We start from the raw sequence: 15330 nt of genomic DNA on the forward strand, positions 1-15330 counted from the left end.
GGCTCATCGAGGTTTTATAAAGAGACATTGCGCTTCAAATCGCTCCTGTATTATGTCATCAGACTAGTTAAGTTTTTACTCTGTGACAAAGCGCCAACCTATATCCATACCCTGTAGTGGTTACTCCTGTTCTTTTCTACTACGTAAGGTATTTTAATCATGGATGTGTAACTGACTTCATGTCTATTCGTTCCATAGTTGCTTTTATTGGTTAGCGCACTCACAGCAGTGTAGCTAGAGATTTTCTATGTAGTATCAAACAGTAATGTATCAAGCTAGAGATCGTTTACAACTAGCAATGCTTATTTACTAAGGTATTTATTGGAAAAGTTCGTTACTACAAGACATGTAAGGTCAAATTTGAAGAAGCTTTTGAAATCAGACTACCATTGCTACTGAATAAGACCTTTTATTTGGATAAATCACTTGCCCTGGTTAATGTTAGACAAAAGGAAAGAACAAACTTTATGTGAAAAACACATATAAGGCAAACATTTCTTCCTTTTTCATCATATCTTGATACACTGATTTGTAAAGACTTATATCACAGCCTTTGTTATAACTATAGCAACTCATTAAAACTGTATTATGTAATATATATTGACTTTTGGTGTTGCATCCTTACAAAAAGAAGCTGTCCTTCATGAAATTTCACATCACCATTGCAAATTTCCAAAAGTTCTATATAAAAAATTTGATGTGATTAAAAAAGCCATCTATAACAATACTGCGCACAGTTTAAGAGGTCTACAAATTGCTTTATTCAAAAATATATTTTTCCATGTATTTTTTACATTTTCATTTAAAAATAAGTAAATTGTTAGATTAGAAAGAAACAATATATTTTTAGAATTATTTGAAATTTCTGCTATCTTCTGTTGTCTTTGGAAGCTATTTAAAAGTGTCATACCTTTTATCAAGCATTACTTAAAAGGATATGAACATAATTAGCAGATTAGCAATATTACAAAGATTAAAATCATCCCCAGAAGGGGGAGAATTTAATTGAAAACACTAAATTTCCTCCAAAGCACAGATGATGCATCTTCAAAAATATTTTTGGATAACATATAACAACAGAATTAGGTTACTCTCTGGAAACAGTTATTTTAATAATTCCATTGAAAAGATTTTGCAGGTGGGCTCATATCCAGTAAATCATTCATGAACAGATTTTTAAAAGGGAGAAAATGTAGACAGAATACATAATTTTGTTGTGCTAATTAGAAAGAGAAGTCATGATCAGTTTGTTGGTATCTTATTAATACCTTATAGTTTATCTCAAAAGAGCCAGATTTTAAAATGACTGGTCTCCTGAAACAAATCTGAATTTTATTAAGCTTCACTAAAAAATAGGAATATTTTTTCATTATCCCTACTTAAAAGTCAGCCATCGCTTTGGATTTTCTAGGAGTATTTTATCAATTTTACTTTGGGATATGCCTCTAATTAGCATTTTAGGAACTATATTTTTAAGGATATGTGAATATCCATGACCGCCGTATTTCATCAGCCTATTCTTAGTGTGCACATCATGAGCAATCACAATTCTGTCTTCATAGCCTTCATTGATCAGCATCCGAATCCTGTAAAAGTAAAAAGTATACCTGTCAGTGAAAGGTTCTCACTCTGCAACACCACCAAAGTAATCAGTATTTAACCTTTTTGCATTACTGTACTGCTAGACTGTATTAAAAGTGAAATTAATTATTTTCAGTTAACACAGAAGACATGTTTCTTATATTGAATTAAAGCACTTATTTTATAGACTGAAAGAAACACCTCTGAAAGCAGTGTACCACCACACCTCTCAAGGTGCACAAGGAAAACTCTCTTTCCAATTGGCACACTGCTTTGTGTTCCCAATCCCATTAAGTCCATGGAGAAGTTCAGGAATTTCACCATCAGCAAGCATGGGTCGCGGTTTGTAAATACACGTGTTTGGAACAATTTCCTACATAAACTGCTTTTCAGCATGACTGATTCATGGGGTTAGTTCTTGCTGCTGGTACCGTGCTAGCCCCATTGCAATTGTTAAGGATCAGCCTCAGTTTGTTACAGTTGCTTTGTGAAGTCTGGCTCAGTTATGCAAATACTTTCACATCTTTAGTTAACTGTCATTTAGAATAACCAGGTTAATAAAATTTTTATGTTGTCAGGATCACACTCCATACAGACAGTAACATCCAAACACATTTCAAAGATGTTCATCAAAGAAGAAGATGAGCAAGACAGGCTTTGTACAGGGCTAGCATATGCCAGCAAATAAGAGGAATTAATACAGCAGCCCAGCGGAGCAGATTTGGCAAAATGACAGCAAGTCAGCTTGGGAAAACCTGTAATCCTTCGGGTCATTCCCTTTTCCTGTGACAACCAAGTCTGCTACAGAGGCTTGTGCCAGTCCTTCTGTTCCACATTTCTCTCTGGTAAGCTTAACCCCTTGCTTGGCTTGTTTTTGAGAATTTATTCTGTAGGCATATAAACTTCTGTATTGTACAATGGTTAAGTGTTCCACTAAGTTTCAGGTTTTTTACTTGCATTGGCAGTAGTTTGCAAGCATTAAATGGCAGAGATTAATATAACAAACCTGGAGAGTGTTCATTCCTCACTAAGCCACCCAATTCCATCATTTTCCAGCCCTGTCCAATTTGAATTTTTACTTTCTTGACTGCGCTTTTATCAGCAACAAAGCAAATATTACTCTTGTAAGTAATCACACTATCTGAAAGCTCTTATTCTCTGTTCTGATTATAGTTAGTTATGAAGAGATACACGTAGCAGGGTCAAATCAATATGGTCAGTAGGAAGATGGCAAGTAAGATAGAACTTGGCAAAAAATTAGCACCTTTCATAAAAATACTGTAAATAGTGCCATATAGTGCACAACACTATGTATACTGTAGAATTACAACATCACAAGTGTCTTCCCCAGCCTTGAATACAGATAGACTACATGCAAACCAGGGAATAAGAGCAAAGTACTGTCTTACAACAACCTCCTTTTGGTTTGGACTCATTTTGTGGTTTTGGGAGGCAGATGGTCCTTTACATTCTGTATTTATTGCTTGTTCTTGCTCATGTCTATAGCTTTAGTTAGTACCTGTTTCTGATTCAAAACAAAAACTTTCCTAGCAAAATTTGCTACACAAATCCATAAATACACACACAGTTGAACTGCATTTGAGTAGATTTGTATGACTATAGAAGTTTATTTAAGTTTTGAATACTAAGTTTTGAACAGACAAGACTGAACATGTTTTTCTCATTTAGTATTTTCATAGACAAATTTAAGGGTCAATTTGATTTCTACCACTCTGGTGCTGTTTGATCAAAAAATCCCAAGGAGATTGCCATAGTCATCATACATCCAGTGGGGATGCATCAAAAGCACATCCAAATCCATTTAATGGTATTTCTAACCCAAAGGCACATATTCACACCAAACAAAGAGAAGACAAACTTCTAGTATTTTCTTCCTATAAGCAGGCTGCTGCAATGCACACCCAAGCACCAGGCAGTTTAAGGAGAGACATCTGCGGCTGGGGGGATATTATGGATGGAATAAAACTTTGCCATGCTTGAACAAACACTTGTTAACCAAGGCCCAGTCTATTCTTCCATGTATTTTCCTCCCAGTGCTTCTGTACATGCTGACCTACTGTGGAACAGGAGAGGGGAGATGAACTATTCCAAAAAGCAATGTTAGCAATTTTAAACGTGAAAACTGTAGATTCATTACAACAGTTCGAAATACTGAGTGCAAGACTGAGAGCTCAGTTAAGAGTGAGAAAAGACTTCCAGTGTGAAAAGCAGCACCCAAACTTGGCAGTAAGTGGAATAGTACCCACAACACCTTCTTAAGAAGAAAACAGCCTGAAAACAGAAAAATTTTGAAGCTAACCTGGCAGAGAGGGGCAGAAAAACAATGTCTGAAATACAAGTGAAAGCTAGAAAGTAACTTCATTAGCAATCAGGGATCATAAAAGCCATCTCATCAAAGAGAAGGAAAGAACTGTTTCTGACGCTGGTAGGCGGGATGACATCCCACCCCTCAGAAAGCTGCCACTTGACTACATGTGAAACAGCAAAGGCAGATCACACCTCAGAGCAGAGAGGAAGGAGTGAGAAGCCCATTCCCAGCTGACCATACCTGTCTCAGACAGTCTCTGCAGGGAATGCATCTCTCTGGCAATACGGTGTATTAGCCCAGCACAACAGATTTGTCATGCAACTGAGCTGAGACTGCGCGCACTGATGAGAAACAGGGAGGAGAGAGCCTGCCAGTAGGGCCAGTATTTTCACATTGTGAATGTGAAGAGCACGACAGCTCTGAAGAGACAGGAATCTCATCCTTCACGAGGGAGAAAGGGCAAAAGGAGACGGGGGGAGAAATGATAAAGTGCTTGGAAGAACAAAAGACTGTTTTGTAGGATAGAAACACAGGACCAAATCCACGCAAGACAACCAATAAGTTTAGCTCATTCAGCACATTCATGAGAAGATATAATAGGCTTAGATGACGCATACTAGCAACACCAGATTTCAAATACTGTTTCAAACAAAATAACATAAATCCTGTACTTCCAGCCTTTTGTTTCACAGCATGACAGTCTATAAATGCAGTAAATGATAAAATTCAACCAAATCAGCATGTAATTAGGGCAGAGAATTAAGTTAAAATAGCTTTTGATCTTCTTCTCAAGTTACATTCTATGATTCTACATCTTCCTTTGCAGATAGAAGAAATTATACATGCTGCTCTAAACAAGTGACAGCAGCAGAAAAAAACCCCATGATTTTAGTATGACAATGTGAACAGCCTGCAGAATCACTGTGATGCACTTAAGATGTGTATCTATACTACTCATTTGTCAGTGGAAATGTTATTACTTAAACTGCATTGAAGTACATACCTTGCAATTCTTTCATTGTCACTTGGCATATCGATATCAGGGTGGAACTGGTAATGAAGAAATTCTGTACCAAATAGGTCATACTCTAAATAGCATCCAAGTTCAGCAAATTCCAGAAGTTTCTTTGTATCAAATATAGTCCTGCAGAACATACATAATACAAAGTCATCATTGTAAAAGGAAGAAAAACTCATGGCATGAGGACAGGTATTTGGGGACTTCCTACTTCCAAGGAATTGAAACAACTATCCAAGAGTTAATTCACCCTTTTGAAAAATGGAACTCCTGTTTGACACATGCGGATTAAACTGATACACAACGTTGTCTTTCTCGCATTCATCTGGGATTTCATGCATCAAAAAACAAAACAAAACCAACCCTTCCCCCRTGATATAATAAGTACACTTATAATCATCTTTAAATGGAAAGAGAAAAGTTACTTTTGATTTCACTAAACCTCTCAATAGACAACCTAACGAGGAAGGACATTTAAGGAGGAGGTTAATTCAGAATGACCTTTAAATAAAGACAATGGATTACTTACACAAGACAGATTTACTTTCCCAAAAGAGTTACAGGAGACAGCTACATCCAGGGCTTGTTTCATCCATCAAACACCGTTAATACACAACTTTGTCCTTAGTTTCTATTATATACAGTGATGCTACCAGATTGTCATTAGAACTGCAATATATCATTGCTTGCACTGGAATCCGGCCAGAACACCTTCAGGAAACATTCTTACCAAAATACATAACAGCACTGTGAATTCTTGGGACATGGGTTTTGCATCAGATTTGAAAAGTGACATGCTGGAAGGAACAAAGCTCCTAAAACCCAGCACTCATTCAGAAATGAATGATGACTGAACTAACAGCTCTCTGAAATAATTTGTTTTTTCCCTTTTAAACATTTCTACCCAGAGTATAAGCTCACCAAATGAAAAAAAAACCAACCCTCAAATAATACATTGCAAATTCATCTTTGTAACCATAACGCTATCTTTTTCATATAGGGAAAAATCGGATTTCCATGAGGACAGCATGTTTAACCAAGAAGGAAGCAATTTTATTTCATTATTATTGTGGATACTGATGTCACAAAGTAATTCTACCCTAATCAATTACATCACAGTCTGTTGCTATGGAAATGACTGATGTCACAACTTCAATATTATGACATAACAGCAGGATCAAATAGGAGGAACAGATGGGTTGAGGGAGAGAAAACCCATGTTCAAACAACCTTGCCATCAGCAGGAGTCTAAGAATTGCCAACTGTAATTAATAAATTAATAAAAAAAATGTTATTTTTAAATAGACATTACAGTTTACAGAAGATGAGCATTTGGAAACCAAATGGGTTTGCACAGTGCAGAACAAGAGAAGGGGTAATTTTAGGTCCAGCCCTGCTCAGTTCACAGAGAGACAGTAACCAAGAACACTAATACCTGTATGAAGGTGGCAATGGGAGGTGGGTTTTTTTAAATCACTGTATTTCAAAATCACAGCCAGATTATTTTATTTTGGTAAACTACTGTTAGTCTTGCACTTCTTGGCACTCTGTCCTAGCAAAGAGCAGGAGAGCTTAATTTCATCAGCCACTGGGTCCCCTTGTAAGCCACACTGATGCGGCAAGGGCAGCAGTTCCCAGCTCTGAATGCTCCCATGTGCTTATTCAGTTGTCTGGGCAACAAGTGTCCCTGAAAAGGAGACGGGACACAGGGAAGCATCCTGTGGTTTGGGTCTGATCCACGACTCACCACAGGGACGCCACCAAGCCATTATCAAACCGGCCTTCGTAGCAGTCATATAACAATAGCTACCGAAATGAATGAATGCTGATCTCTAGGAACAGACCTTGGTATCCTTAATTCCTACTAAATGACCAAACCCAAGATTCATTAACTTTTGCTTCCTAGCCTTCATGTATGCCACACAATTACTATAGATACTTGCTATCTTTTGTTCTAAGGCACTAAACTGCAAAACATGGTAGCTAGCATTTTAGTTGTATCATTTGACCATAACTCCACCTGAAAACTATCATTATGTCTATGTCAAAGGCAGGCAGGAAATATGAAGCTATGTACAAATTTATCTCACATTTAAGGGACTGGGATGCTCCCATATAGATTCTTCTTACTGAAAGAGACTTAAAATGTTAAATGTGCATTGCAAAGTCAAACTTCACAATAGTTTAGAGCTGTGTTATAGCAAGTGCCAGCTGGAATGTGTGAAAGTAATGAGAGAAGTGGTATCAGGAAATACCATACTGTCTGTCAGCGGCTGTTCACTGAAACTGCACCTCTGCCTTGACTATTTTCCTACTTACACTGTTTATTTTTCCACCAATAAAGCAGTGAATTCAATGATTCCCAACAGTGTACAAGGGCAAAACACACACGCTGAACATTTATGTTGTATTAAAATGGCTACATAAGTGCTGACACCTGCAATTTGCTTAGTCTTCTTTTACACAAAGATATAGGTCATCGGTTTTTCTTAAAAAAAGAGAAAAATATATAGTTACACATAAGATGGAATACAGGTAAATACATAAAGAAAGCACATGTCATTTATCTAATCAAATATAAATAAAATTTCATGGCCCTAAATTTTATGCTTTTAAAATGCCCAAATAAAACCTTCAGCTCCGTATGAACGCAAAACACTCGTAGTGTGATTTGTAAGCTCATAGAACATATAATCATCAGAAATTTGGAGTGTAGTGCTCATGCCCATATTACACTCACAATGGGGACAAGCAATCCAATTGCTGAGCGTCATATGACCACAGCCAGTCTCCATTATTCAGCAGCTAGCCAAACTAATCAATGCTTGGACATCTTCCAATTCATCATGAACTGTACAAGGTCACACAAAACTCATTTGGTAAAGAGGCTGTGTTTCTAAACTGGAAAGAGAGAAGAGCACCAATTCCTCTCCATGGCTGATGTGGGGCTTCTGGTTCTTGCTCTTGAGGAAACTAGAAGTTAGCTCTTTGGTCTAAGACAAAAACTACCCAAAATCCAACTAAATTGGTTTTTTGGGTTTTTTTTGGTTTTTTTTAAGCAGTATTTCTTCTGTCTGGCAGTAGAACTGAAAAGATCTGTTTCCTGCTCTGATCCAGAATCCAGCAAAATCAATGAGTTCTCCATTAGCATCCATGAGATTCTGGTCAGGCCCTTAAGGGTGCCCCGGTTTTCAAAAGTGCTGGCAGCCCAGCAGCTTCCCACCCAGTTTGGTAAGAGCTGCTCAGTGTCCAACACTTTCTGAATGCAGTGATTTGTGAAGGCATTTAAATCAGTGTGGAATCTCCATTTCTTAAAATGTGGTTACAGTTACTCTTAATCGCACACCCAGACCTTCAAAGAGAGCATTTAAAGTCCTTAAATCTCGTTATGAACAAGGACTTAAGAGCTGAGCCAGGCTGACTTTGTTGGCAGCTGATCAAGCCCTGTACAAGCAGTTTTGTATTTTCAAAATCAGTAAACTTGAAGACAATTCTTCACATAATGATCCCAGAGCACTACAAAAACCTAGCTGTTTGCAGAGCAATTCCCCGAAATCTTACTGGGTCGTGGCAGCGCTGCCAGGACAACTGCAGAATAGTCTGCTTACCTGTCAAGGTGAGACATGACTATTTTTGAAGCATCGGCCCCAGCTTCCTGCAGAATGCGGATAATCTGGAAAGGTGCACCACTGTTCCTGCCAGGATGGATTATAACGGGGCACCCAAGCTGTGACTGAGCGTGCGCGGTTGCCTGAAGCACTCTGTGTTCGCTTGGAGTCAAAGGCCAGGAGCAGCCGATTTCTCCCACCACACCACACTTGATGTTAGTCCCATCCGCTCCACTGAGTATCTCATCAACGATAATGCCTGTAAGCTAATGAGCAGGAAAATAAGATTTTTGGATATTAATACTATTTGTGTTAAAGAGCAACAGATCTGGCCTACGGAAGCTGCACTAGTTATAATCCTGAGATCCTTCTAAACTCACGCAATTAACAGTTGTGCGTGTGAAACCACTACAGTTTAAATCTGGTTTCTATCAACTAATGTTATGCTAGCCATTAACTAAGACCAAAATAAACACAGATGAAAATCAATTAACAGTATCCACTCACACAATTGCCCAGGTTTGTGAGAAAAGCTGGTCTATATATAACTTGAATACCGACTTAAGCTGAGGCTAAATTTTCTTTAAAAAAACGACCAAACAAAAAAATTTAGCTCAGCATAAAATCTGTGCCTCCAACCCTGAAACTGGTTCCCAGAACAGTTCAAGGTAGTTTCTTGTTAAACAAGGGCTCAGAGAATAAGGAATCCTTGTCATTCAGATAGGAAAGGGTCAAAACTGGCAAAGATTACATATGACAAATCCTGAAGAGACAAGTTTGAGGCAAATCCTGCTCTTGAGAATGCCAGCGCAAAACTACAATAACTCCAATTACTTCAGAACTATAAAAGCAGAGCTTAACTGACAAACTTACAGGGTCAAAGTTAGTTTGTTTTTAAAACATTCGTAGACGAATGAGACATCAGAATCTCCTAATAAAATCAGTTTGTTATAACATATGCAGTTTTTCTTTACCAGAATAGGCCCCAAGTCTTAACAAATGCATTCGGAATTGAAAGCATAAAATGATATTGATGACCTTCTAAGTATTTGGCCCCGAATGTTAAAGAAATCATGATTTTAAGGAAGAATAAAAATAAAGTGAACACAGGAGGCAGAAAGATTTGCAAGCAAATCCAGCAAACCAAAAAAAGAAAACAAAACACATCAATTTCAAAATAAATCTGTGATGTATCCTTCCTCCATCTTGTCTCCTCAATAGGCCCATACAATGTACTAGTTAATATTTAATTTACATGCTGAAGTCAGTTGAAGCTACTACATTTTACAGCAGGTGAGGTTCTGCCCAGTACTTCATCCTGTGATAAGGCATCTTTTGCTTCCTGTATAACCAGTCTACCAAGCATCCCTATAGACAACCAGATACAGAATTCACTTCTCTCCTAATAGCAACCTAAGGACCATCTCTCCTGCTGCAACATCTTGTGTCACTAAACAGCTCTGCATCCTGACTCGGGCTAAACACCCACAGATAGCCCCGCAGATAGCTAAACAGCTAAATACCTCCCTTGTGCAGCTAAGGCCTGCAACAAAATATTCAAATTATCTTTGCCTAATGAGAAAATAAATCATCATGTCAAATTCACTGGCAAATGAAGAACCACCTATTACCATGGATCAGTCACGGCACAACCCTTTGGAGGTAACAACTGTCTTTTGGACTGGATTGAGTATTGATTAACTGCTGACTACCAGGCAGTCTGTGGGTCTTCAGCAGTCCATCAAATACAGCAGGGAAACCTTTGCCCTAAGAAATCTATTTGTAACAAATTCCAAGTGATGCAAGAATATTTAGGAAAAGCAGGACTGTTACATACAGCTTGGATCCAGGGAGGTTGATAGAGCTGTATCATTTTACGTCTGCTGAGGTTCTGACCACTTATTTTCAAAACAAATCTGACTCCTTTGTAATCCATGACAGATTCTTTTTTTATTTTTTCTCAGCTCTGTTCATTCACATTCACAGGCTCCTGCCTTAGAGAGTTCCATTCCCTCTTCTCCTATCATCACCTTTTCTTAATAAAAGATGAATGAATATTTATTATTACAGAAGTATCTGGGGACCACAGTCATTATTAACACATTGTCTTAGGCACTGTACCAACAACAGGACATCGCCCCTGCTCTGAAAAGCCTGGAAAAATGGTAGAGAAGAGAGGTATAACAGGCAGCTTGAGCAGAGAGATGATTTACAACTGTTCTGTAAATATCACAATTATTTATGCTTTTTACAAGAATTCGGGGTGATCTTATTGGGAAGCAATTAGCCAGAAGAAGAGACAAAAGAGGCAGAAGGGATACACTCCTTCCTCACAAACTGCAGAAAGAACAGGATAATTGGTGTTGTACCAGATGCCTACACATGAAGAATTTTATTTTATTTTTACTGTTTCATTATAACAAATCCCTGAGAGAAAACGGAGCTTAAGAAACGGAAATGCTGACAGATAATCCCAGTACACGCAAATAGCGCTGGTCCAGCTATAACACACAAGCAGTAACACTACTGTTCTCTGTTTTTCAAGTTCAGAACTTTTAGATTTAATTTATTTGTTTGGACTTCTCTCCAGCCTTGACTCATTCAGGGATAAATCACAGGAGAGAGATTTCTAAATAATGGTCAAGACTCACCTGCTCCACTGCCATGGCCTGTGTATGAGAAGAATGAGTGGAATCCACATAAAACCCAGCCCCAGCAATAATATGGACTCCAGTTTCTTCAGCAAGTTTCTTCAAAGTATTCATATCCCGACTAATTCCTGTGGTTGTGTTTTCCACTATAGTCCCACCACCTGCTGCTTTAAAAAGCAACAGCTCCTCCTTTACCGCATCGGTTTCCTGATACAAAAGAAGATTTTCTTTATGGCTGTAGGGATTCTGCTTAATCCAAAACAAGTTCTTCATCTCAAGGGGCCCCTCCGACAGAGGTTCTTGGCCTGGTGCAGGGGGACAGTAGCAGCAGCTGTAGTTCATAGTCAAGTGTTCATGAGTCAACGTGTAGCCAAGCTGGTCCGGTTCCACAAGGCCCAAGACAGTCTGCACTTTTCCTCCCAAGGAAGGCATTTTTCTTCAGCAATCTTAAAAGAAAAAAAATAATCAGATTCTAAGAGAGTCTGGTAAGGAAGAAAAAAAGGAAATAAAAATGAAAATAGTTGAGAAAAAGCTGTAAATTCTCATCCAATTTCTATGAATTCCCTTCTTTCTCTCTCACATATACATACACACTGACACTACGCTTTCGTTAAAATGTTTTCAAATGCTATTTCAAATGCAGTGGTTAATGTGAAAAACAAAGTATTTATTTAACCTAAGTAAGCTTGTATCAGTACTTTAACAATGTAAAAATGTCTCATTCCAATAAAAGGAAAGCATCATCATTTATTGTGCTAGAGTCAGCATCACRTTAAGATAAATGTTTCTTATTTAATAACAACCACTGTATGTTCATTTAGGATTCCTTGCTCTTCAGCAGCTGTCATATTTTGTCAGCTTGAGTCACCAGATGAACATACTTGGCATCACGACTGAATATGCCTTACTGATACTTTCATTTTATTTATCTGTGTCCTCCAAGTCTCACCATCCCCTTCCGTGCCGAGGAACCTGTCTATGTTCAGGCACCTTGTTGACTCCTCTGCATGAGGAACGCAGGGACGGAGATGATCATCATCTTAAATTTGTAACAAGGGCTCCAGTTCTCCTGCCAGCTGCACTTGGTAAGCCAGGAGTAACCCCAATGAAACTCCTCAAAGACTGACAACAGTAACTGAAAAGAGAGTTTGGTCCCCAAACAGCAGGGCAGAAATTCCAACCTAGCTCCAAAGTGTTATTTTCTGTCAGCTTCATTGGCAAAATATTTTACCAGTTAGAAATAGACCTTAGCCTAACATTTCATTTATATGGCTCAGTCTCTAAGATTCTTTTTCTTCAACTTTAATATGAATTAAACCATGTTATTTTTCTAAACTTCAAATGAGTGGTGACAAAGATATACCTTGAGGCTACTGCCTAGAATTGGTTCATGTCAAAAGCATCTGGTCTGTACAAGAATAGCATGAATCTCTACAGGTTAGAATTAGCTGCAGCTCTCTCCATTAGGATTTTGGGGGATTTTCTTGGGGAGGGGGGTCTTTTTTGTTTGTGTGTCATATTAACATTAAACATAGCTGACTACCCAGGTCATGTTAGATCTTCCTGATGCTAGTTGCAAAGGCTTGAGGATAATGTAGTTATAATACCAAATCAACGAAAATCATCAGTTATGAAAGAAAATACATGTTTAATCATGTCCAGAGGACAGGACTAACTAGAGCATGCATTATTGATTAAAGAGAGAGATCTTTTCCATTTGTGTCTCTCTTTTAGTGAATAATATCATAAATGTGGATCTGTTACTGGTAAAGCGCTCAGAGGACATTTTCCTTTTGACTGTTAGTGTTAATCTACCAGGATGACAGAAAAAGTGAAATCTGAAGGGCATTGAACTCTACATATCAAAGRGCACAAGACCATCTCGATCTCTTTGGAGATACCTCCCATCACGAGCCAGCATCACTGTCAGAGTACCAATGTAGGAACAGCAACCCAGCTCCTGCAAAAGGGAGATATCGACTGCCTAGTGAAGAGTTTGCAGTGCTTGCAGTTATTTTAATATGAAAACTTGGCCATCCTTAAGAAAGAGATAGGACTGACTGACTATGTTTGCTTCCCTTGTGTACAAGCAGACATGTATGAAAAACCCACTGAGAAAGAACTGTTCTTTTATGAATTTCATTTGTAGACTAGTGTGTCGACTTGTTTGAGAAGGCAGAATAATTACTTTGGTAGAACAGACTGCTGGTTGTTTAATATAATGATTTATTTTTTGCCAAATAAATTAAGAAGTGCATGATTTCAGAAAATATTTTTCTTGAGCAAATAATTAAAAGCAAAATACCTGTCTTAGTCATAAACTGCTGCTAGCTGCAATTCAATTAAGTTGTCCAACCTAGTCATTAATTTAGTTCTTGAATAAACCTGGCACTCCATAGAGCAACCCACAATTCTGGAGAAGTTCAATGATCTGAGTCATTCTTACATTCATAGCAAAGAGATTAAGATAACTGCATTACCTTTATTTTTTTGCAATAAATTTCTATGCTCTGGTATTCAGTAAAACCCTGACAGCATAAAGAGTGATATTTACACTCTGTACTGGAGACACACTTTTCTTCCCTCATGTTCATTGACCATTTTCAAGTCCATTTTGGTATATAATTAAATATAAAAGTATTTAAACATAAGTATAATGAAGTTCTTATAATAAAACTAGACACTAAGTGATTAGAGTCTGCTTTCTTAACAAGTTTCCACTTCATTTTTTTAGTTGTATAGTGCTGTTATTCAACAAAAGTCATTTTAATTGCATCAGAATTTCTGCTCACTTKCAGGTTACAATTTTGATAAAATGTTGATTTTCCACACCTGTTGCTGCTAATTCCTTTCTGACCTAGTTAAGTTAGATTAGTCTCAATTAATCTGGTCTGAACCCTATGAAGATCCATGGTTGTGTTTGGGGGATCTACTTCTAGCCTGAAGATGCTGTCTTCTGATTTATAACAGGGGTGAAAAAGGTCTAAAATCTGTTGAATTTTAGACTATAGACTATAGCATATTTACAGAACTAATACATACTTCCAAACCTTTTGATTTAGACCAAGTATTTTCACAAATATAAGAAGCATCACAAAGATGGAAAATGAAGCAAACAACATTTAAAGTAGGCCTAATTTTATCTTCCTGAAAAATAAGATTACTATTAATTAATGTCAGTACTTGCTTACTAACAGTTTCAAAAGCCACCGATTTTAATAAAAAAATATGAAAAAGGACAGCCAGTAACTTCTGATTGGAATTATTTTTAAAATCACTGTCCTGATATCGCCTCTGCTGTCATTTACAGAGACAGCATGCCATGATTATGCTATAATGATATATTATTTTTAATATCATTCACCTGATGGTACCATAATTTGTGTCCTTAAACTAGAGTTTAGTTGCAAACAGCTTTTAAATTGAGAAAAAAGTGCTGCTTAATTTGAGGGCATAAATGTTACCACAGAAATCAACATTCATGTGCTTTACTAATTACTTGCATTCCACATCTTATACCGAACTTTTTTTCTGAGTACAAGTTTCTTCTTTCACATACAGGAAACTTAATTCATATCACCTCATTTTAGCCTTCTAAAACGGTGGATGTCTTGTCCAGGATAATCGTATAGACCTTCTTCAGAGAGACAGAGGGAGAGGGAGTGTGGAGAGAGGAAACCATCTCTATAGGCAATTCATCCAATCTATTTTTCATGGAATAGGACAGGGCAAGTTACTTGCTAGAAATATCTGCCTCTTTCCATGGACTACAAGTGGAGTCAAGAAACAGTCCTGGACAAGACACTTGTATTTTAGATGGCCCTCCATAAAACATGTGAATTATATTTCCTGAATCCTAACCTAGTTCGGGGGGAAGGGAGGGGTGGTATATTCCTAGCACAAGAATAAACAGGCCTGCTGTTATCTGACAACTATAGGTATTTTGGTTTTGGAAATCATTAATTTATACTGTGCTAGCAAAAAGGTAGGTGATCCATCCCAGACAACGACTTCTCTGTCCTAGGTGCTGCATAAATAAAGAACTAAATGATAGTCCCTGAAAATTACATATTTAAACAAAAGGAAATGAGAATTCCTTTAACATATAACCAAAATCAGTATTTTTCACAACAGCCTTGAAAC

The 15330-nt window shown here is 37.6% G+C and overlaps 1 protein-coding gene across 1 annotated transcript; it reads right to left on the reverse strand.

Annotated features, from left to right (window-relative positions):
* Positions 1 to 650: 650 nt before the first annotated feature.
* On the reverse strand, positions 651 to 11663 carry PTER (phosphotriesterase related). Its single transcript, XM_026087133.1, has 4 exons — positions 11188 to 11663; positions 8537 to 8802; positions 4914 to 5054; positions 651 to 1586 (listed from the first exon to the last, which is right to left on the reverse strand). Exons 1-4 carry the CDS (start codon positions 11617 to 11619, stop codon positions 1376 to 1378), a joined length of 1050 nt encoding a protein of 349 aa, XP_025942918.1. The 5' UTR covers positions 11620 to 11663; the 3' UTR covers positions 651 to 1375.
* Positions 11664 to 15330: the final 3667 nt, after the last annotated feature.

The sequence above is a fragment of the Apteryx rowi genome, unplaced genomic scaffold (genome assembly GCF_003343035.1).
Source record: "Apteryx rowi isolate R43461 unplaced genomic scaffold, aptRow1 scaffold_704, whole genome shotgun sequence".
Taxonomy (NCBI): Eukaryota; Metazoa; Chordata; class Aves; order Apterygiformes; family Apterygidae; genus Apteryx; species Apteryx rowi.